Source organism: Ostrea edulis, chromosome 7, assembly GCF_947568905.1.
Source record: "Ostrea edulis chromosome 7, xbOstEdul1.1, whole genome shotgun sequence".
Lineage (NCBI taxonomy): Eukaryota > Metazoa > Mollusca > Bivalvia > Ostreida > Ostreidae > Ostrea > Ostrea edulis.
Genome location: NC_079170.1, coordinates 67,529,628 through 67,551,765, shown reverse-complemented (window position 1 = coordinate 67,551,765; position 22,138 = coordinate 67,529,628). Strand labels below are relative to the sequence as shown.

Below are 22,138 nucleotides of genomic sequence, written 5' to 3'. Positions count from 1 at the left end.
TATATATATATATATATATATATAGTCCCCGTTTGTAATCGAATCAGCATCATAATGTCCATTCAATCAAATTTAGACTTCTACCCTTTTTTTAACATTTCAAATCATTAACATCATATCGAATATCACTTTGATGTACACATCATACATGTACAGTGTACATGTAGTTGACGGGTTATGAAATTGTTTGTTATACCAGTAACACCATGAACATTTACCAGTCAAAACAACGCCAACAAAAATTCGTAAAACGAATCCTCAGTCAGTACACACGGAGAGTTGGCATCATAAAATATTTTAGAAAATAATTTCGTGAATTCTTTGGGGTTTGACATCATGATTGCATCTTGAAATGATGATGTCAGATACTTGTGTTAGTAAGTATACATTTATAAATCTTTAAAAAGGTTAGTAATTTGCAAGTCAACGTAATTATCTTGTTTGTCAAGGCCATACTTTCCCCGCATGTTAATACATACTAAATGATACTTCATCTCACGCATGTAGGGGCAGAAATATGTCACCATACTCAGCAATTAGATTTTCTTCAATGCTATATATATGTTTAATTAACATCAAGATTAATATCATGTAGTTCCGAATGCTTAAAATTGATTAATTCAGATTACGCTCGCCATTGCTTAACTTGCGAGATCAACATAGTAAAAACTTATCAATTAAGTCCAAAATCTCTATCGATTTGAAATTTGTCGGGTTTCTATCAAAGGGACTGACTGACGATTTTACCCAAAATTTTGTTTTTCACTTTTAATGATCAAAATCTACTGTCTAATGTGTTTCAAAGATTTCACAAGAAAATTAAGGTGATACATCATCACAGAATCTCATTTTAGAGAGTTTATTATTTGTTTTGTAAACATTTAGATTGCGGTATGCTATTGTTTACGAAATTTTCAAAAGAAATGGATATCGATCTAAGTATTATTATATTTTTCACATTTCAAGCATTTTTGGGGTGAAATGTGTCATCTAAAAGTTAAAATTTGTTATTATGCAAAATTAAGATGTATTATATTGCAAAATCAATATTTCACTTGTTTGTTTGTTTCCATAAAAAGACTCGAGTCTTTGTTTACATAACACATATTTAAGGCTAAAATATTACTTTTATTCTTGCATTCAGAAGGTCAAAATTTTGACTGTCAACATTAAATGAGCTATATTTCTAATGCTTAACATCAAAAATGAAAAATATTTTTATCAAAAATCGTGAACCAGTCCCTTAAATTGACTGCCCCTGTCGAAGGCCTCTCACGATGACTGGAACAGTTTACCAGCTCTGTCTAATGAGAGAAAACCTTGATTTCTTTGTTGAAAATTATTCAAAATTAAAACACAAAACAGCCCACAAACGCACCGAAAAATAAGAAGAGATAACTACAAGTGAAATAAAACATAATGAAAATTTCACATAAAATCCTGAACCATGAAATAAATTGTGAAAAGAGAAGTTTTAAGTTTATCGCTTACATTCGACTCTCCAGGTGAGATAAAGCGTTTCAAGATGGCGTCGTGTGTTCAAACAAAATCGTTTGTTTTCAGGTAATGTTGTATTTTGTTAGGACTACTCTAACCGTTTTACTTATTTATTAGACATTTCATTTAGAACATAATCATTTTCAGAGAATGTGTTAAATTTGAATTATAATACATGCTTTCAAATCTCTTCAGTTAAGTGATTTGTTTTTATTATCCTGTTTTCTGTTTATGTCTGACATATCGGGAATTTCCGCAGTCCCCTTTTTGTTCTCGATTACAGCATACATATATTTCAGTGATTGATTAAACCTTTTCTAAAAAATATATTTCAGTTTACAAATTTTTATGCCGTTATCCTTTAAAATGGAATTATCCTATCCTTCTGTAGTTTATAAGATCTGTTTGACCACGTCTAGTGTGTGGCAGGATTTATGGCCCACATGTGTGTAGGAAGTAATTGGATAACACAAGGTTTTATTATGTTGTTAATTTGCCTTGTAGTTGTGAACTAGTAATTAAATTATATCTCGTACATGAATCTGTACCTGTGTTTTTTATGAATAACCTAAGAATTAAGTTAATATTCTCAGTGTGTACTATAAGGGTGCGGCTTGTGATTGATTATTGACATTTTCAGCGACCAGATAAGCCAGTAATGCACCTGACTGGAAATTACAGGGTTTGAGATCAGATCCCTGTCTGGTAGAGATTTCAGGGTCCGCGGTCAGATCCCAGTCTGGTAGATTTCAGGGTCCGCGGCTGGATCCCGGTCTGGTAGAAATATCTTGAGTGGGGGTAGTTACCTGTCAAACACTGAGTGATTTTAATGATTTCTCGTGTGGGGCTCATTAAAAGTCGAGCAATGAGTGATTTTAATGATATCTCGAGTGGGGGCTAATTAACAGTCGAGCAATGAGTGATTTTAATGATATCTCGAGTGGGGCTACTTAACAGTCGAGCAATGAGTGATTTTAATGATATCTCGAGTGGGGCTAGTTAACAGTCGAGCAATGAGTGATTTTAATGATATCTCGAGTGGGGCTACTTAAAGTAGACCTATACACGGCCTACGTCACAATCAAATGTAAATGCGGAACCACGCGTCCGTTTTCCGAAATGTGGTATTTTAAAAGATATCAGTTTGATTTTTACATGGCAATATGATTGTCCGATATTGATTCCTTCCAAGGCGTTCTTTTCAGCTGCGGTCAAATTTTGTATTTAAAAAGGGGGGAGCTAAATATGATTCAAGCTTTAGATAAAAATCAGTTGGAGAACAGACAACATTTTGGCGGATGAGGGCGTCCGTGAGATATATTGACTATTCATGTATGTAAAAGTTTTACATTGATCCATGTTCAACATATGGAATTACGCGTGCATCAGAAAGTTGAAGAGACGAATGGGAAAGGGGGGCCAATTCATATTTCCACCAGCATCATGATAATATTATTTCTTTTGTGAGGATCCGTGTTAAAATAGGTCCTCAGTACCCCATGCTTGTCGCAAGAGGAGACTAAATGGGACGGTCCTTCGGATGAGACAACAAAAACAGAGGCCCCGTGTCACAGCAGGTGTGGCATGCTAAAAATCCCTACTCAAAGACCGTCGGCGTCGAGCATAGGCTTAAGTTTTGCAGCCATTCACCGGCAATGGTGACGTCTCCATATGAGTAAAAAATTCTTGAGTGTAATAATTGCTAATTCAAAACTACGCAGCTGTTGACTCCAAATTATCATGAACAAATACATGGTAAGCTTGTGTAAAAATAAAAGTCCACACTTCGCTGCTCCAGTGACCACAGATATCGTAGTTGACTTGTGTTCGCTGCTCCAATGTTGCAGATATTGACGCAAGCTTCAAAGAACGGCTGCACATAATTTGTTTTATTTCAACGAACGTCTGTCATTTTTTCCTCATCCCCTCTCTTTTTTTTCTCAAAATTATTGGGGCGGCATTTGTATAACGCGATTACAGTGTAGTTCCTTATTGAGATTGTATCTGCATAGTTTGGCGTAAGTGGTGTACATGCACGTATATCCAATTTACGTACATGCAAATGATTCCATGATAAAAGATATAACACACATTACACCACATGCATTATCATAATAGCAAACCTATCAAAATTCAGTTTGTTACTTTCGTTTTATATTCACATACCCTCTTCTAGAATGATTTATTTTCAGATAAAATGTAAAAATCTAATTGCAAACCACATGTATCTATAATACTTATAGTTTAACATAGTTCAAATTATTATCCAAGGTTGTAAATATACTCAAATTTCACATGTCGTATGAAAATATGATAATGTATAATTCAAGATTTTGTGGGGGGGGGGGGGGGGGGGGGTTACTTGTTATAGAGCTTATAGCTTTTAAAATGATACGTCAACATATGTTTTTCTTACGCAAATCCTTTTTCTGAGATAATAATCTGTAAATTAGAAACAATTTATTCAAGGTTTAGTCCATAAAAATTGGAGGAAAAGATTAATATTGACATCAAATGGCATTTTCAACAGTATTTCTTTTAACATGTGTGGGCTCACAAAGAGTACATTATGAAAATAGTTATTCAAACTTATTAAAATAAATGATTACATATAATTAAATAATGGGTATATAGTCTATGTTGCTTATTACAGCCCATTTGTTTGGGGAAAATAATGATTATTAAGAAAAATAAGGAGGAGAATACATTTTCATTAATGCTGATTATATGTGGATGGGGTTCTTACTTTTGAGAAGCAATAACAATGAAATTAGCATGTTGACATATATATTTTTCAATGTTTATCTATTACTGGAATATATATCTATCTTATAAAGGCAATTTTTTCATGATTGAGTCCATTTAAGGCAGAGTTAATAGGTCTACCTTAACAGTCGAACAATGAGTGATTTTAATGATATCTCGAGTGGGGCTAGTTAACAGTCGAGCCATGAGTGATTTTAATGATATCTTGAGTAGGGCTTCTTAAAAGTCGAGCAATGAGTGATTTTAGTGATATCTCGAGTGGGCCCGGGCTATAGTTAACAGTTCAGCAATGAGTGATTTAAATGATATCTCGAGTGGGGCTAGTTAACAGTCGAGCCATGAGTGATTTTAATGATATCTCAAGTGGGGCTAGCTTTGGGCAAATTTAATTGCAATAGTGACTGTGTAGTACAGCTGTATTGTATGCATTAGGGCTGTCACAGTTCCAAAAAATTTCGGGTCGGGTCGGTTCTAAAATTTTACTTCGGATTCAGGTATTTTGGTTTGGGTCTATATAACTTATTCTAAAATCAAAAACCTTCTTTGTATTTTGTCACAATAATTACTCGGGGACATGGACTGAGGTTTAGACTCGACATCCATGGTACTAGACACAGCATTGTCATTTCTACTCGTTTCCATTCCATGTTTTCAATGTTTTGTCATTGACGATGTTGCTCCTGTGGTGTATTTTCAATGCGTTTGACATATCTTACATGTACTGTCATTGTTTATAGTTTTGTCCAAAATAACATAATTTGACAATTGATCAAAATACAGCCACCTTTGAGGATTTTGATGACATTTCGTTTCAACGGATTTGTAATAATGATTCTATTTTAAAAACCAAACCCGAACTGAAATACGGTAAAATGGAACCGAACCCGACCCGAACAACACAACCCCCGGTTTTCAATTATTTCGGGTACCTGTTGCAGCCCTAGTATGCATGGAACCTTGAAACAAATGTTTGAGAACATGCGATAGTATAAGCATGTTTGAAATCATGCGGTAGTAAGCATGTTTAATGAAATCATGCGATATAGTAAGCTTGTTTAATGAAATCATGCGATATAGTAAGCTTGTTTAATGAAATCATGCGATATAGTAAGCTTGTTATAATGAAATCATGTGATATAGTAAGCTTGTTATAATGAAATCATGTGATATAGTAAGCTTGTTATAATGAAATCATGTGATATAGTAAGCTTGTTTAATGAAATCATGTGATATAGTAAGCTTGTTTAATGAAATCATGCGATATAGTAAGCTTGTTTAATGAAATCATGCGATATAGTAAGCTTGTTTAATGAAATCATGCGATATAGTAAGCTTGTTTAATGAAATCATGCGATATAGTAAGCTTGTTTAATGAAATCATGCGATATAGTAAGCTTGTTATAATGAAATCATGTGATATAGTAAGCTTGTTATAATGAAATCATGTGAATATAGTAAGCTTGTTATAATGAAATCATGTGATATAGTAAGCTTGTTTAATGAAATCATGCGATATAGTAAGCTTGTTATAATGAAATCATGTGATATAGTAAGCTTGTTATAATGAAATCATGTGATATAGTAAGCTTGTTATAATGAAATCATGTGATATAGTAAGCTTGTTTAATGAAATCATGTGATATAGTAAGCTTGTTTAATGAAATCATGCGATATAGTAAGCTTGTTTAATGAAATCATGCGATATAGTAAGCTTGTTTAATGAAATCATGCGATATAGTAAGCTTGTTTAATGAAATCATGCGATATAGTAAGCTTGTTTAATGAAATCATGCGATATAGTAAGCTTGTTTAATGAAATCATTCGATAGTAAGCTTGTTTAATGAAATCATGTGATATAGTAAGCTTGTTTAATGAAATCATGTGATATAGTAAGCTTGTTTAATGAAATCATGTGATATAGTAAGCTTGTTTAATGAAATCATGCGATATAGTAAGCTTGTTTGAGATGAGTGTAATCAGACATGATATGGTAATGATTCATTTCAGAGATTGAAAGACGACTTAGATACAATGCCGTAATTGAAGAGCAACATGACGACCTTTCTGCTGTTGACCTGTCTTCTGTTGCTATGGCAACCACAGTTTTCTTTACAACAGCGAACACGGAATTGTAAGTATACAAGTTCACTGAATGTCAATTAAATCAGCGTTAATTCAGAATTAAATTCACAGTTCAATTAAATCAGCGTTAATTCTGAATTAAATTCACAGTTCAATTAAATCAGCGTTCAAAATTCTGAATTAAATTTATCATTATATAGTTCAATTAAACCAGCGTTAATTCTGAATTGCATTTATCATATTTCAATTAAATTAGTGTTAATTCTGAATTAAATTTATCATAGTTCAATTAAGTCAGTGTTAATTCTGAATTAAATTTATCATAGTTTAATTAAATCAGCGTTACTGTGAATTTACAGTAAGTGTGAACGACTCAGCTTCTCAAGTTCATTCGAGGTCTCGGATAGTTGGTTTCAAAACAAATCTGTCAATGTTGACGCATCAAGGAAAGAACAATCACTGCGATTGGACCAATATTTAAAGGGGCGGGAATAAAAATAATTTTAGATGGTCACACGTGTCTTTACACTAGCGTGTCATTACATGATCTTTTAGCACGATGGAAGAGACTGCGAAAAGGGAAAACCAATACCAACTAAAACAATGACATTGATTTTAAAATTACATGCCGAGGGTTTATTTTATGGTAAAATCAGTAAGAAATTAGGCGTCGCAAAGGCCACATTATAAAATTGTCAATCATGGGAACTCTTGCACCGAAAATGTCGCCAACGAAGCTCACACCGGATGTACTTTTGTTAATCGAGTATGAAATTAAAAAGAAATCAAGTGTATATTAATAGAGAAATCAGACAAAATTGATTAAGAAGAAATATTTGTACCCCTGACAATGTAACAAAGGTGTCTTTAATTTGTAGAACTGCGAGAAATTTATAGGGAAATTACTTTCAAGAAACTGCAAAGAAAATCCAAGAGAAGCATATTTCGTCTGAACACGGGGACTCGTCACGAAATATGTGTCTTTTTAAAATTTGACATCGTCTATTCTATATTTACAAATAAATGTAAATATAGAATAGAGAGGGTCAATTCGTGACGAGCCCCTGTGGTCTGAACACAAACGAAGTGTTGAAAATTTCTTTGCTACTGATTTTATTGCAATTTAGGCCGAGTCAGTTATATATATATATATATATATATATAGAGAGAGAGAGAGAGAGAGAGAGAGAGAGAGAGAGAGAAACTCTAAACGCTTTGTTGAAATATTTCGACCGGGTTACCGGTCTTCTTCAGTCGTGTTTTTGTGAAGAAGACCGGTAACACGGTTGAAATATTTGAACAAAGTGTTTAGAGTTTTTTCTGTATTTTACTTCCAAAAAAGAGACTTTATATATATATATATATATATCATGTATATATATATATATATATATATATATATTGACGAAGCGAGTGTCGCGTTCGTACAACGGGTAATCGCAATCATGGACATATCATAGGAACTTGAAATTTTATCAATAAAGTTAATAAAATGTACTTGATTGACCATAGCTCAAGGCTTGGTCAATCAAGTACATTTTATTAACTTTATTGATAAAATTTCAAACTCCTATGGACATACAGTTAGGGGTGGACCAGTGATATAGGTTCAAAGGTACGCCAGTATCGCAACATTAACAATCGACCTTTGCTGTGGTTTATTATGACGTTATAGAATGCTAACGAAATGCTGAATTTCTTTAATAATGTGTTACATGTACAGGAGAGGGGTGGTTTGGGGAATTTAGTTTTTGCTAGAATTCACAGAACTTGCCGTTGTTCATTCAATTAACAGTATCTAGTGATGGTTACTTCCGAATTTCTTACGAAAATGTGGGTATATATAACAGTAAAAGACATCAAAGCATGCCATGTGTTGAAAATAAATGTTTTCTCGAAGTAGAATATCTATTGATCTATTACTTAATCTGACAAATTATTTTAGGGGCGAGATCAAATGTTCAATATGTTAGAGAAAACTGAGTTCGCATAGTTCTCACCAAGACACCCCCCCCCCCCCCAACTAAATATGAAGTATGTTGAAACTAATCGATTAACAAGTAAAACAAATGAAAGTGTACATTGAAACTATTAAACGTTTATTAAAATGTATTATTATGTGGTTTTAAAGTCAGTTGTCTTTTTTTCCCACTAACGTGTAATCGATGTCGGATGACAGAAACTTACGAGTTTTTACCCCCTCTTCCCCCTAACTATTTGAATTTAGAAATTTTTCCGACATCGTTCTTTTCCAATGCTTTGCAAGATTTCGAAAATATCCTCTGAGAGATTTATTTTAAAATAACGATTTGGAAACTGCGAATGTGAAAGAGACAACAAAACAAAAGCATTGTTCTTAAACGGACAAAATCGCCTATAGAAACGTACTGAAATTTCTGATCACTTAAAACTGACAAGTATCTACAGGAATTTAAGGGAGTAACCTTTCAATTTTTATTGGGATATAGAGGCAACTGCGGATCCTGCCTTTTCCTGCAGCATTTTCGATCCCGTCCTTTTCTTTTCAATATTCAGCACTATTTGAATTCTAGGATATTGCTATCCTGCCTTTTCTTTACATGTCGGAGCTCACCTTTTTCACCCTGTATTCCCCCTCCCATACCTGCGATAGATTATAAGTGTAACACGGTTATTCCTGTTTAAAAGATAAAATTTATAAGGTATCTGATAAAAGTTATATCTTCTAAAGTTTACGAGATATCTTAATTGTATCTTTTATAAGACATCTTATATTTTGTTCTTTATAAGATATCCCATCACTTTTATACATGCAGATATCTAGTATATATAAGATAAACTTTACAAGACATTTTATTAACGTAATCTCAAATCTCCGTTGTCTCAAACCGATATTGAATCTCACGCTGCGTACGGTGCAATTTACACTGAAATCAAATATTGAAACTTACACTTGTTAGGCACGAGATAATATAATGCCAAATACTTGGGACCGCCTACCTATGATTTAACCGACCTATCAAAAGCGCTCTTTAAAATCACTCGGGGACTTTCCAATGAACTATCTGAAGCACGTCATGTACTTGCCGATATGTCTCGTTCACACTTACTGTAAATCCACAGTAATTCTGAATTAAATCTATCATAGTTTAATTAAATCAGCGTTAATTCTGAATTAAATTTATCACAGTTCAATTAAATCAGTGTTAATTCTGAAAGAAAATCAGTGTTAAATTTGAACTGCATTTATCATAGTTCAAAATATGACTATTTGATGGTGAATGCCACACTACTGGACATCCGCTCAATATCTCGAGAACCCTTTGCTGGACATCCCTCTGTAAACGTAACCTAATACTGAGTTAATTAATTTTATCTTGAGTGGGGCTAGTTACATCAAACTTGGTACACTGGTACATCTTCAGGAGAAGATGACCTCTATTGATTTTGAGGTCACATGGTCAAAGGTCAATGGTTAAACTGGACATAGTGATATATTGTTTCCTATATTTTGAGAATTATTTGCTTGATTGACACCAAACTTAGTACTCTGCTACAGCATAAGGAGTAGATGACCACTATAGTATTGATTTTTAGGTCACATGGTCAATCCACTCCTAACATAGGAAGATATTGTCTGCTCAATATTTCAAATTGGTGATATGTATTACTATCAATTAAATTATGCATGTGTATAACCCTTTTCAATTTTGCACCATGGGGGCCATATTTGTTTTACAAGCATCTCTCTTGTTAAACTATAGGTGTAGATATTTGTGGTGTTAGTCCTAAGTACAAGTGTTTCATTTTTATATTCGTCCAATGCTTCTGTGCTGCAGACCAGCTGGAAGACAATTGTTCCCTTAACCCAGTGTCCATCAGTCTGGATGAGACGGTCATCATTAAGGCCGGAGGAATGGTCAGTCCAAAGCCAATTGGTGTTCAGTGCAAGATAACCGTGATGACCGAGGGCAACGACCTCCAGGTTAATGTCCGATTCATCAATTTCCGGGACTGTTCTGTCACACTGTCTCTCTACGCTTTATCTAATGTAAGTAATATGTCTCTCAATCACATAGTCACTTTATGCTTTATCTAATGTAGGTATAATGTCTCAATCACATACTAGTCACTCTACGCTTTAGTTTAGATCACGGTTATGGAAAACTCAGGTGATCTTTTCTGACTGAAGTTTGTCTGTCATCCGTATATAATCGTCCTTTGTTATACCTTGAGTGCAAACCTCTTCCGGGTTCCCATTGGCATCCAGGTTAGAATAGGTCCTCAGTACCCCTTGCTTGTCATAAGAGGCGATTAAATGGGGCGATCCTTTGGATGAGACACCAAAAACTGATGCCCCGTGTCACAGCAGGTTTATGTGGTATGATTAAGATCCCTCCCTGTTCAAAGGCCGTATGCACCAAGTGTAGGCCTAAATTTTGCAGCCCTTCACTGGCAATGGTGATGTCTCCAGTGAACAATTACTTGAACAGGAAATAAAACATGCTATATACAACCAAACAACATAGGGATTAGTAATAATGTTTGTCATGTGATCGCCTGGGCAAGTCAAAGTTTGGATTCATTTTTATTTTAAGTATATCTAATAATTCTATGCTTCAGTATTTTTGAATATTCACATCCACTTAAGTTTTGACCATAAAAATATCATAGAAATTTGATATAGTGGCGTTGGTGGCCTAGTGGTAAGAAATTCTATATAGTGGCGTCGGTGGCCTAGTGGTAAGAAATTCTATATAGTGGCGTCGGTGGCCTAGTGGTAAGAAATTCTATATAGTGGCGTCAGTGGCCTAGTGGTTAGAAATTCTATATAGTGGCGTCGATGGCCTAGTGGTTAGAAATTCTATATAGTGGCGTCGGTGGCCTATAGTGGTTAGAAATTCGATATTTATACATCCTCATGTGAAAACTCGTGCTTACTTCACAAAGATAGTTTATTTTGATGAGAAAGTTAAATGTTCAATTATTATTTATTATTTTTCGAAAAACTGTCTATTCCACTTAATTGAACTACCTGTATATTTCTGTAGATGTACACATGTGTACAATGTTTATTTCTGTAGATGTACAATATATATTTCTGTAGATGTACAATGTTTATTTCTGTAGATGTACACATATGTACAATGTTTATTTCTGTAATGTACACACATGTACAATGTATATTTCTGTAGATGTACAATGTTTATTTCTGTAGATGTACACATATGCACAATGTATATTTCTGTAGATGTACAATGTATATTTCTGTAGATGTACAATGTATATTTCTGTAGATGTACACATATGTACAATGTATATTTCTGTAGATGTACAATGTATATTTCTGTAGATATACACATATATACAATGTTTATTTCTGTAGATGTACAATGTTTATTTCTGTAAATGTACAATGTATATTTCTGTAGATGTACAATGTATATTTCTGTAGATGTACACGTGTACAATGTATGTTTCTGTAGATGTACACATATGCACAATGTTTATTTCTGTAGATGTACAATGTATATTTCTGTAGATGTACACATATGTACAATGTATATTTCTGTAGATGTACACATATGCACAATGTATATTTTTGTAGATGTACAATGTATATTTCTGTAGATGTACACATATGTACAATGTATATTTCTGTAAATGTACACATATATGTACAATGTATATTTCTGTAAATGTACACATATATGTACAATGTATATTTCTTTAGATGTACATATATGTACAATGTTTATTTCTGTAGATGTACACTTATATGTACAATGTATATTTCTGTAAATGTACACATATATGTACAATGTATATTTCTGTAGATGTACACATATGCACAATGTTTATTTTTGTAGATGTACAATGTATATTTCTGTAGATGTACAATGTTTATTTCTGTAGATGTACATATATGTACAATGTTTATTTCTGTAGATGTACATATATGTACAATGTTTATTTCTGTAGATTAGACATATGTACAATGTTTATTTCTGTAGATGTACAATGTATATTTCTGTAGATGTACACATATGTACAATGTATATTTCTGTAGATGTACACATATGTACAATGTTTATTTCTTTGTATATTTCAGCATATTTACACATGTGACAACTATCCATCATCGTCAGTAACACTACCGATTTACGGGACCCAGGTGATCGTTGATCTGAAGAAAACTAATCCCACAGCCTTACAGTACTCCTTTGAGATCTCCATCACCCCGAAACAAAGTAAGTCCTAATGTCAAAGACCTCCATCACCCAAAACAAAGTAAGTCAGAGATCTCCATCACCCGAAACAAAGTAAGTCAGAGATCTCCATCAACCAAAACAAAATAAGTCAGAGATCTCCATCACCGGAAACAAAGTAAGTCAGAGATCTCCATCACCCAAAACAAAATAAGTCAGAGATCTCCATCACCCGAAACAAAGTAAGTCAGAGATCTCCATCACTCAAAACATAGTAAGTCAGAGATCTCCATCACCCAAAACAAAGTAAGTCAAAGATCTCCATCACCCAACACAAAGTAAGTCCTAATGTCAAAGATCTCCATCACCCAACACAAAGTAAGTCCTAATGTCAGAGATCTCCATCACCCGAAAGAAAGTAAGTCAGAGATCTCCATCACTCAAAACAAAGTAAGTCAGAGATTTCCATCAACCAAAACAAAGTAAGTCAGAGATCTCCATCACTCAAAACAAAGTAAGTCGGAGATCTCCATCACTCAAAACAAAGTAAGTCGGAGATCTCCATCACTCAAAACAAAGTAAGTCCTAATGTCAGAGATCTCCATCACCCGAAACAAAGTAAGTCAGAGATCTTCATCACTCAAAACAAAGTAAGTCGGAGATCTCCATCACTCAAAACAAAGTAAGTCGGAGATCTCCATCACTCAAAACAAAGTAAGTCCTACTGTCAGAGATCCCCATTACCCGAAACAAAGTAAGTCCTACTGTCAGAGATCTCCATCACTCAAAACAAAGTAAGTCCTAATGTCAGAGATCTCCATCACCCAAAACAAAATAAGTCCTAATGTCAAAAGATTATTAGTTAATGAGGTTTGCAACAAAGTTTAGGTTTGCATTGTCATTCAGAACTCCAAAGTGAAAGGATTAATCTTTATAATGAGGATCAATGTTTATAATGATGACAAAATAAAAAAGGAATGAGTGTGCGAGTTGCTCTCCTCTACGTACAGTGCACATGAATGATCAAGTTTTTCACAGTTTGACTTTCATTGCCAGAGTTTTGTATGTTATTAATCAATGTCTTTATTTTTAATCGTCCCCAAACTGCACTAATTACTAAATTCTATATATAGTCACTGTGCCTGTTAGCTTTGTTCTAGATCATTTTCGATATCTTTCTATTTCCAGAGCCTATTTCACCAGATTCCACTGAGTCTCAGCCGGTAGCAGCCGGACTTGTGGCGGGCGTTGTAGGCGGTATTTTTTTCTTTCTGGTTGTCGGGGCAATCGTCATTGCCTGCTGTTACAGACGTGCACAGAAACTCCAACGTTTGGCCATGTACAGCAGCTCCAACAACAAGGTACCGTTAGAAACCTTGGAAGGTCAGATTGGGATTTCAAATAATTATGAGTCGTCACCCAGAGCGAAGACGAAGCTTCTGTCCCCGGAAAGGGAGATGTCGGTGGACGGGAGCGTTGAGAGTGGAGGTGGGAGGCGGCCGCAGACGCTCGACGTTAGATCCCGGGGACAGGTGGCCAGAAGTGACCACACCGAGTCGAGTAACTCCAGCCGGTCACAAAAGAATGTCGCGTACGAACACGAGGAGGAAGATCCCTACGATGTGATGGATGGAGACCCCAAGCCACCGAAATCTCCGTTCCTTAGTGCACTACAGGGGAATGTGAAATTTCAGAAGTCGAGACAAGAGAACGAGAGAGATGCCGAAGACCGGAGAAATCGTTTATCCGGTTCTTCATTTGGAAACCAGACACCAGGAGAATCAAATTCTTCCTTAGACAGTCGGGGAAAAGCGCCATCTGCTGACAATCGGGGGAAACCACTTCCAATGGTGCCCAGTAATAAAGAGTTGACTCTTGCTGAAAAACGCAAGAAAATGGAGAGTTTCCGGAGAGCAACCAGGCCCGAGTCTTTCACGTCGGATGAGTTGGATCGAAGTGGGGACGACACAGATAATTTGAACCAAAGTCGTGGGGCCAGCGGAAGCGACAGTCAGTCATCAAAGGAGGGAGCACCAGCCAAAGGCAGAGAAGCACCAGTTAACAGTAAACCAAACACGCAGCACACACTGTGTCCGAACAGAGGGCAGGAGAAAATGAAAAATAAAAACAACAAGGGCAAGGCTGTGCGGGAGTTACAGAAGGCCCCAGACAGCCCTCGGTCAATACGCAGTGAAGGTCGGTTCCAAAAGACGGAAGACGGTCTGAGAGGAAGTAAGCGGTCAAATAGATCACCGAAACCGACAACAAAAGGATTCGGACATCGCAGAAACAGGAGCACGGATTCTCGACCAACCACTCCAACCAGCATGATGAGAGATGACGATGAGGAGTCTATCAGGCGTGAGTGATGAAGATTATTACAAATCTGTTAATGTTTCTCTATCAGGCATGAGTGATGAAGATTCTAAAAACAAAATCTGTTAATGTTTCTCTATCAGGCGTGAGTGAGGAAGATTCTAAAAACAAAATCTGTTAATGTTTCTCTATCAGGCGTGAGTGAGGAAGATTCTAAAAACAAAATCTGTTAATGTTTCTCTGTCAGGCATGAGTGATGAAGATTATTACAAAATCTGTTAATGTTTCTCTATCAGGCATGAGTGATGAAGATTCTAAAAACAGAATCTGTTAATGTTTCTGAATCAGGCGTGAGTGTTGAGGATTAATACATTAATCAGAGTGTTAATGTTTCTCTGTTAAAGTCGTGCTATAAGAATACTTGATCAGAAATTGGAGACACTATTGTGTATACAGTACGTCTTACCATTCTGTCTGCCCACCCCTGTTGTTATATCTGGATAGACAGACAGATGGGACGGATTTGTTCATCCATCTGTCAATCCTTCCATTCAACAGTTTTTGTGACATGACATTTGTTAACCTGCTGATAATCAGTTTAAAAGTGGGTGACTGTCAATGATTGACATCACGTCAAGGTCAAGGTCATACTATGGGGCCCCTGAGGTTTCTTGTTTTAAAGTACTTTCCCCATCAATAGTAGTGTAGTATTAATACTTTATGGAGATGAGGAGGTTATAAAGACCCAATTTTAAGTTAACACCCCCAAAGTTTACCTGTATGGGGATCAATGGTAAGCCGCCTGTCAATCAAACATTTAACAATGGATCTTGGGTGGAGTGACACCTGCAGAGACTGTGGTCTGTAAGTACTCAAGAGATGTGTTTAGATAACAATAATGGCCAAAAATTACCAGCATTCTTTAGATCTTGAGAAAGCCCAATATACCAGAGTTTTGATAGCATTGGCCTGTCCACAATTAAAGGGGGGGGGGGGTCTAGACTGTGTGTCAGCTCATTATACACACTCCACAGATGGTTATTGCCAGTGTATATCAAATATACATAGCACCCTGATCTTTAGGCCAGGTAGATTCCAGGTAGATAAGAATGACCATAGATTAGCTCCACCCACATCCAATGATCCATGAAGAAACTTTAAGGTATTATTTTTGGGCTCTTTAATTTCTGTAGAATTTATGTTCATACCAATATTGCACGAATTCAAAATCTCAAGAAAATACGTCAAAATATGACTATTCTATGTACAGAAATTATATCCACAAAATTACTTCCAAACAAAACTGTAAAATCCCAACAATCCACAAAATTGTAAAATCTCAACAATCTACGAAATTGTAAAATCTCAACAATTCACGAAATTACCTAACAAAACTGTAAAATCTCAACAATCCACGAAATTACTTCCTAACAAAACTGTAAAATTCCAATAATCCACGAAATTATTTCCTAACAAAACTGTAAAATCCCAACAATCCACGAAATTACTTCCTAACAAAATTGTAAAATTTTAGCTATTTACAAATGCTTTGAACTTATTCTTCATGATTTAGAAATGGTTTACAGATATAATGAGAAATGTAAAAAGGAAAATTATTTCTGATCATTTGTAGGGTAGACTCGCTGTTTAAATAAAATGGTTTCACGTACTCCTTATCTTGCAGCCCTCCAGAGGACCACCTCCCGTCAGTCATTATATGCCTCCCGCTCATCTCTGTACAGTCGACGACGGAGAAGGGGATCGTTTACCGAGTCCGTAGTCTCGGGGTCCACCTTTGCTCATGACGACATTGACTATTACCGAAGATCGAGAGGACATTCCCAAGTAGATTACGACGACGATTACGACGACGGTTACGTGGAGCCGATATCGCGTCGTGATAACAGTAGGATGTTTAAATCGCTGGGAGACTTAAATTCTAGTGGTAGGCGGGGCGAAAAAGCAACTCGAGCAACACAGACATTAAGAGAGACAGCAACACAGACCGGAGAGGACCAGTCCGTGGTGGTGCACTCCAAGAGGGTGGTGCAGAGAAAGCGCCGCTCAAAAAGCCTGTCTGCAACAGGAACACAAACGACCAACAGAAAACATAGAAGTCGCAGTAAATCTCGTGCCGATGACTCGGACACTGGTGATGAACTGAAAAATAACAAGCGTGAAAAGTCAAAGAGTCGGGAATCACTTAAGGAGACCTCGGACAAACCAAAGCCCAAACCCAAACCAAAGCCGCGGAAATCCCATTCCACAGCCCAGTCTGAAACGGAGGCACCTGTCAAATCTCAGAGGAAAAAATCAAAATCACAGGGGAAATCTGAAAAAGAGGAGGAGGCAGCGCAAGAAATGCCTGCCCCACCCCCAGGGATGGTGATGTATCCCATGGGACCACAGGGACAGCCTTATGTGGTTCCGTACGGTCTTCCACCAGGGTACACAACCTTGCCCCACCAACCTCCACCTCCTGGTGTGGTGTCTGCCCAGGGTCCCTATGTTGTGAATGGTCAGAGTGCTTACACCGTGGCACCACCTCAGCATGGAATGCCATCTGTAGGTCAACTACCACCACAGACGGCGCCTCAGGCTGGTCCTAGAAAATCAAACTGGGACATGTTATGTGAGTTGACAGACAAACAGAATAGTGGGGAGGCCCTGGAGACTGGGTCTGTAGCGAGCTCTGTGTTTACAAACAATGTCCCCACACATCAGGTGGTGTACCCGGGGGGCACGGTAACCCAGAATGGGCACCACCTGGGAGCTCACATAGTCATGTTACCACCTCAGCAGGGTCATCCTGTGCATCCGTTTGTGTCACCCCCTGGGCCACAGACTGCCTCGGGGGTACCCCTTGTTGTCAACCCTCCTTCCTCAGGCCCAATCGCTCAGCCTAGTCCGTCGGTTGGCAGTGAGCTATCCCATAATTCCTCCTGGGACGTACTGATGCGGCTATCGGAACAGCAAAACCAGCTTCAGCAGGCGCAGCACAACGCTGCAGGGAATGAGAGTGTCGTATAACTGTCATAGCAACTGTAGTGGTATCCATAGCAACAGAGGTGTTCCCACATCTAATCATTTGATATAAAAATGGGTCAGATATTTGTGCTTTAGGCAGGTTCATGTTGTAAACCTGATCTTCGTTTGTGCTAACACAAATTAATTAATGAACAAATTGAAGATTGACACAGTACACTGGCAAATGTGACTCGCATGAATTTCATGCGAATCGCTGTCCATGTGAAATTCACGTGAGACACATTTGCCTGTGCATATGTATATATATTTTGTGTGGGAAGATGTTGTCCATGTAGTAAATGATGTCGGAGAAGGCGTTGTAGGGTAGATTGTATATAATTCCTTTAGTTGTTACCTTACTTATTAATTTTGTGCATTTTATTTCTTATGCTTCATTTTACATTCACGACTTATCTAGAGCAGCACATTTACATCCTACTTCTGAAATAACCGCTTTCCTACACATTTTTTATGGACATCAGTCTGCTATCATTGTACATATATCATTCTACGTCCATGCATCATGTAGCAGTAATTCGTACCTGCATCGTGTAGCGGTAATTCGTACCTATATCATATATATATATAAACTTTGACTTGGAAATTGTGAATTTCATTTTCTGAAGACACAGAAACCGGACAGGGATTTCTTGTACAGTTTCAAAATTTTATAATGTAACTGAGCAATTATAATGTATCATTATAATCTATCATATTTAATTTATCACTTTTTATATACATATATTGTTTATCATATGCAAAATGACATGCATACAGTGTTGAAATTTGATTTCTGAATGGGCAATGAAAGATACGTCATCATTCACATGTAAAGAAATTCTGTTTACTCTCTGCTGCTCGGATTCAGAGGAATGGTATTTTTTCTTGCACTATGTAAAATTACATTATATGAATCCCTAGTACACGTGTAAAGAAGTGTGGCTGTTACTATATACCGTAAATCTGGTTAATTTTGCGAGCCGATCAAATTTGCAATTTTAAAAATAGTGTTCGTAAAAATGAGATCTTCTGTATGTTGTCCTTTTAATTAGTGACAAATATAAATTGCCGTTAAAAGCTTAATTATTGATATATTTAAGAATTAGACCCAATTCTGAAAAAGAAATCTATCGAAAAAAAATTCCCGAGTTTTGGGTATGGCCATCACTCTCTCACCATGTGTTCAGCAATCTGTTGATCAGATATCGGGTGCATCTAAATATTTTAAGATTTTTATAAAGTTTGAGGTGAGATATAGTACACAGTATAGGGACATTCTAATTCCAAGTCTAGTGAAATATCCATCATTGACGTTCTAATTCCGAGTCTAGTGAAATATCCATCATTGACGTTCTAATTCCGAGTCGAGTGAAATATCCATCATTGACGTTCTAATTCCGTCAGTCTAGTGAAATATCCATCATTGACGTTCTAATTCCGTCAGTCTAGTGAAATATCCATCATTGACGTTCTAATTCCGAGTCTAGTGAAATATCCATCATTGACGTTCTAATTCCGAGTCTAGTGAAATATCCATCATTGACGTTCTAATTCCGAGTCTAGTGAAATATCCATCATCGACATCCTAATTCCGAGTCTAGTGAAATATCCATCATCGACCTTCTAATTCCGAGTCTAGTGAAATGGATAATTTGCTCTAAGGACAATTAAGTTAACATCAATTAATTGTTTACTTCCAGTATTTTTCTGTTTTAGGAGATAAAATAAGTGCCACTTTAAATCTTGTGCTTCATTATTAATGTGCTGTAGGTGAGTTTTTAGAGTAAATTCGGCCACTTTCCCTGTGAATTTTAACTTATTGTGAATTTCTCTATAAACATTATTACAGAATGATTTAGATTTACATGAAATATACATAGTTCACTAAAGTGCTACAAGAATGCCATACATCTTATTCACACTTTTTGGTGTGGTGTTTTGTTAGCTATAATCTAGAAACTTCCAAGCTTTAATGCACATGCAATGTTGTACTTGAGATATTCTCGTTCAGATGTGATGTTCAAGTGTTTTATAAATTGAATTCATGGTGTATCAATTATTTTCAAATAAATTAATGGTTAGATTTGTAATAAGTAGAATTAATAGGATTGTTAGATCTGGTGCATTTAAAGTATGGGTTTTAGAAAACAATATGTACATGTATTACTTACAAGTAGCTGTATTTTGAGAGGCAAATTCTTAGGGGAGGCCATTAAAAAATATGAGATATTGGTGGACTCTACAAGTGAACTCTAATTATATAATTACTTTTTGAAATTATTGTGAGTTTGAGGTTTGTTTGATTGCCCTTATTAGCTTACTTGAGTTCTAAGCTTGTAGCTCACTTGAACTGTAAGCCTAGCTTACCTGAGTTCTAAGCTTGTAGCTCACTTGAACTGTAAGTTTAGCTTACCTGAGTTCTAAGCTTTCTTATAGCTAACTTGAACTGTAAGCTTAGCTTACCGGAGCTCTTAAGCTTATATCTCATTTGAACTGTAGGTTTAGCTCACCTTAGCTGTAAGCTTTAGTAAGCTTTCATGGTCACCCATTGTGTTTTTCTGTTTCATTCACTCACCATTGTGTTGAATGCTAAAAGGTGTGTTTGAAAGCAAAACATCAAATTTTTGTTTTATGCTTATTGGATTTCCTGATGGAAGTATGATTTTTGTTGCACAAAACCATGGATTCCATTTTTTTTGTTTTTTTGTTGTTTTGTTTTTTGATCACTACAAAACTTGCGTCTGTAAGGGAAGACAACTTTTCAATAAATACAAACTTCATTAGGTCATGTTGCAGTTGCAGTATTCCAATATTCTATTTATAGTACAGAGCTACATGTATGTATCAAGATGCGGGATCGTCTTGTAGAATCTATTTCATATATTATTTTTCTTTTTTATTTATGTTTAAGATTTTTTAAAATTACTTGCATTCCAATTTGTGTAAAAGATAAACTCTCTCGGGGGACCCATGCATTCCTTGGAAGTGAAAATATTTTTGAACAAAGGTTGTTTAACAGATAAAATACATGCCTCTTTACTTTATTTTTTTAGATCATTAGTTATTACAAGCTTTATTATATCACTTTATTTTATGATCGTATAATTCCCAGCTCTCTGATTGGCTGAAGTCCAACAAACTAGAAACGTATGACTTTACATTCACCCTGGCGCCCTCGAGGTAAATGTAATTAATATTTGATTTTTCCAACATGAGGCCAGAAGTCATTGGGAATTTTAAAATTTATACAAAGGGTTATTATTTTAGTGGTTGTCCAATGAAAACTTGTGTCTATCTCTTTCGACTACATGTATGTCTTTGATTGGCAACATAGCTCAGTCTTTTCCATCAAGTCGAGATAAAACGGAAAAGGCCGAGTGACGTTCTGATACTAGGTCTTGCAGACAAACCAGGTCAGGCAAAATTTAAAGAGGAAAATCAACACTGATTGTGTTGTCTTTGTCACTTTCGTTGAATGTTTTGAATAAAATGAAGATGAGTTTTGAATCATTCGATCATATTATAAAACAATTATTGTCAATTAATAATGTTTAATATTGACATTATAATGTTTAATATTGAATGTATACATTATAATGTTTAATATTGAATGTATACATTATAATGTTTAATATTGAATGTATACATTATAATGTTTAATATTGAATGTATACATTATAATGTTTAATATTGAATGTATACATTATAATGTGACTGATGGTGCCATATAAACTTGTGAGAGATTTTTTGTATCGGGGGGGGGGGGGGGGGGGGGGGGGGGGGGGGGGGGGGGATTTCTGAACCGGGGAAACTGTAAGTGACTCTAATGTTCCTCCTATTTATATACTGTAAAGCAACTTTTATTTGCAACTACGTTATTTCGCGGTTCATCTGTGGGAAACTTGTTCGTGGGGAGTAATTTTCACGATAGAGCGTTTTTCATTACAGATGACAAAACATTCAAGATCTGGTTCGTGACGAGAAATATTTGCGACGATGGGGTTCTTGCTAATCTCGCAAAACTTTCTCGCAGGCGAATAAAAGTTGGTTTACAGGATGAAAGAAAAAAATGCTGAGCTAAAATTTCCTGGTTTCACACTATGTCAGTATAGATGCTGGTGGTATTTTCTATACATATATTGACTGAAATTTGATTCCTTGTGTACTAAATGTGCAATTGAATACGTTTTAGTATTGTTTGATGAAATCAGTGACATTTAATGTACCTAGTTGTGCAATTCAATTGTGGTGATCATATGTT

The 22,138-nt window shown here is 35.9% G+C and overlaps 1 protein-coding gene across 1 annotated transcript; it reads left to right on the top strand.

The window, feature by feature from the left end:
* The first annotated feature begins 1,491 nt into the window (after positions 1-1,491).
* LOC125654995 (mediator of DNA damage checkpoint protein 1-like) lies at positions 1,492-21,405 on the top strand. The gene is made up of 6 exons (XM_056145151.1): positions 1,492-1,563; positions 6,272-6,395; positions 10,165-10,376; positions 12,438-12,576; positions 13,723-14,895; positions 16,535-21,405. Exons 2-6 carry the CDS (start codon positions 6,317-6,319, stop codon positions 17,878-17,880), a joined length of 2,949 nt encoding a protein of 982 aa, XP_056001126.1. The 5' UTR covers positions 1,492-1,563; positions 6,272-6,316; the 3' UTR covers positions 17,881-21,405.
* Positions 21,406-22,138: the final 733 nt, after the last annotated feature.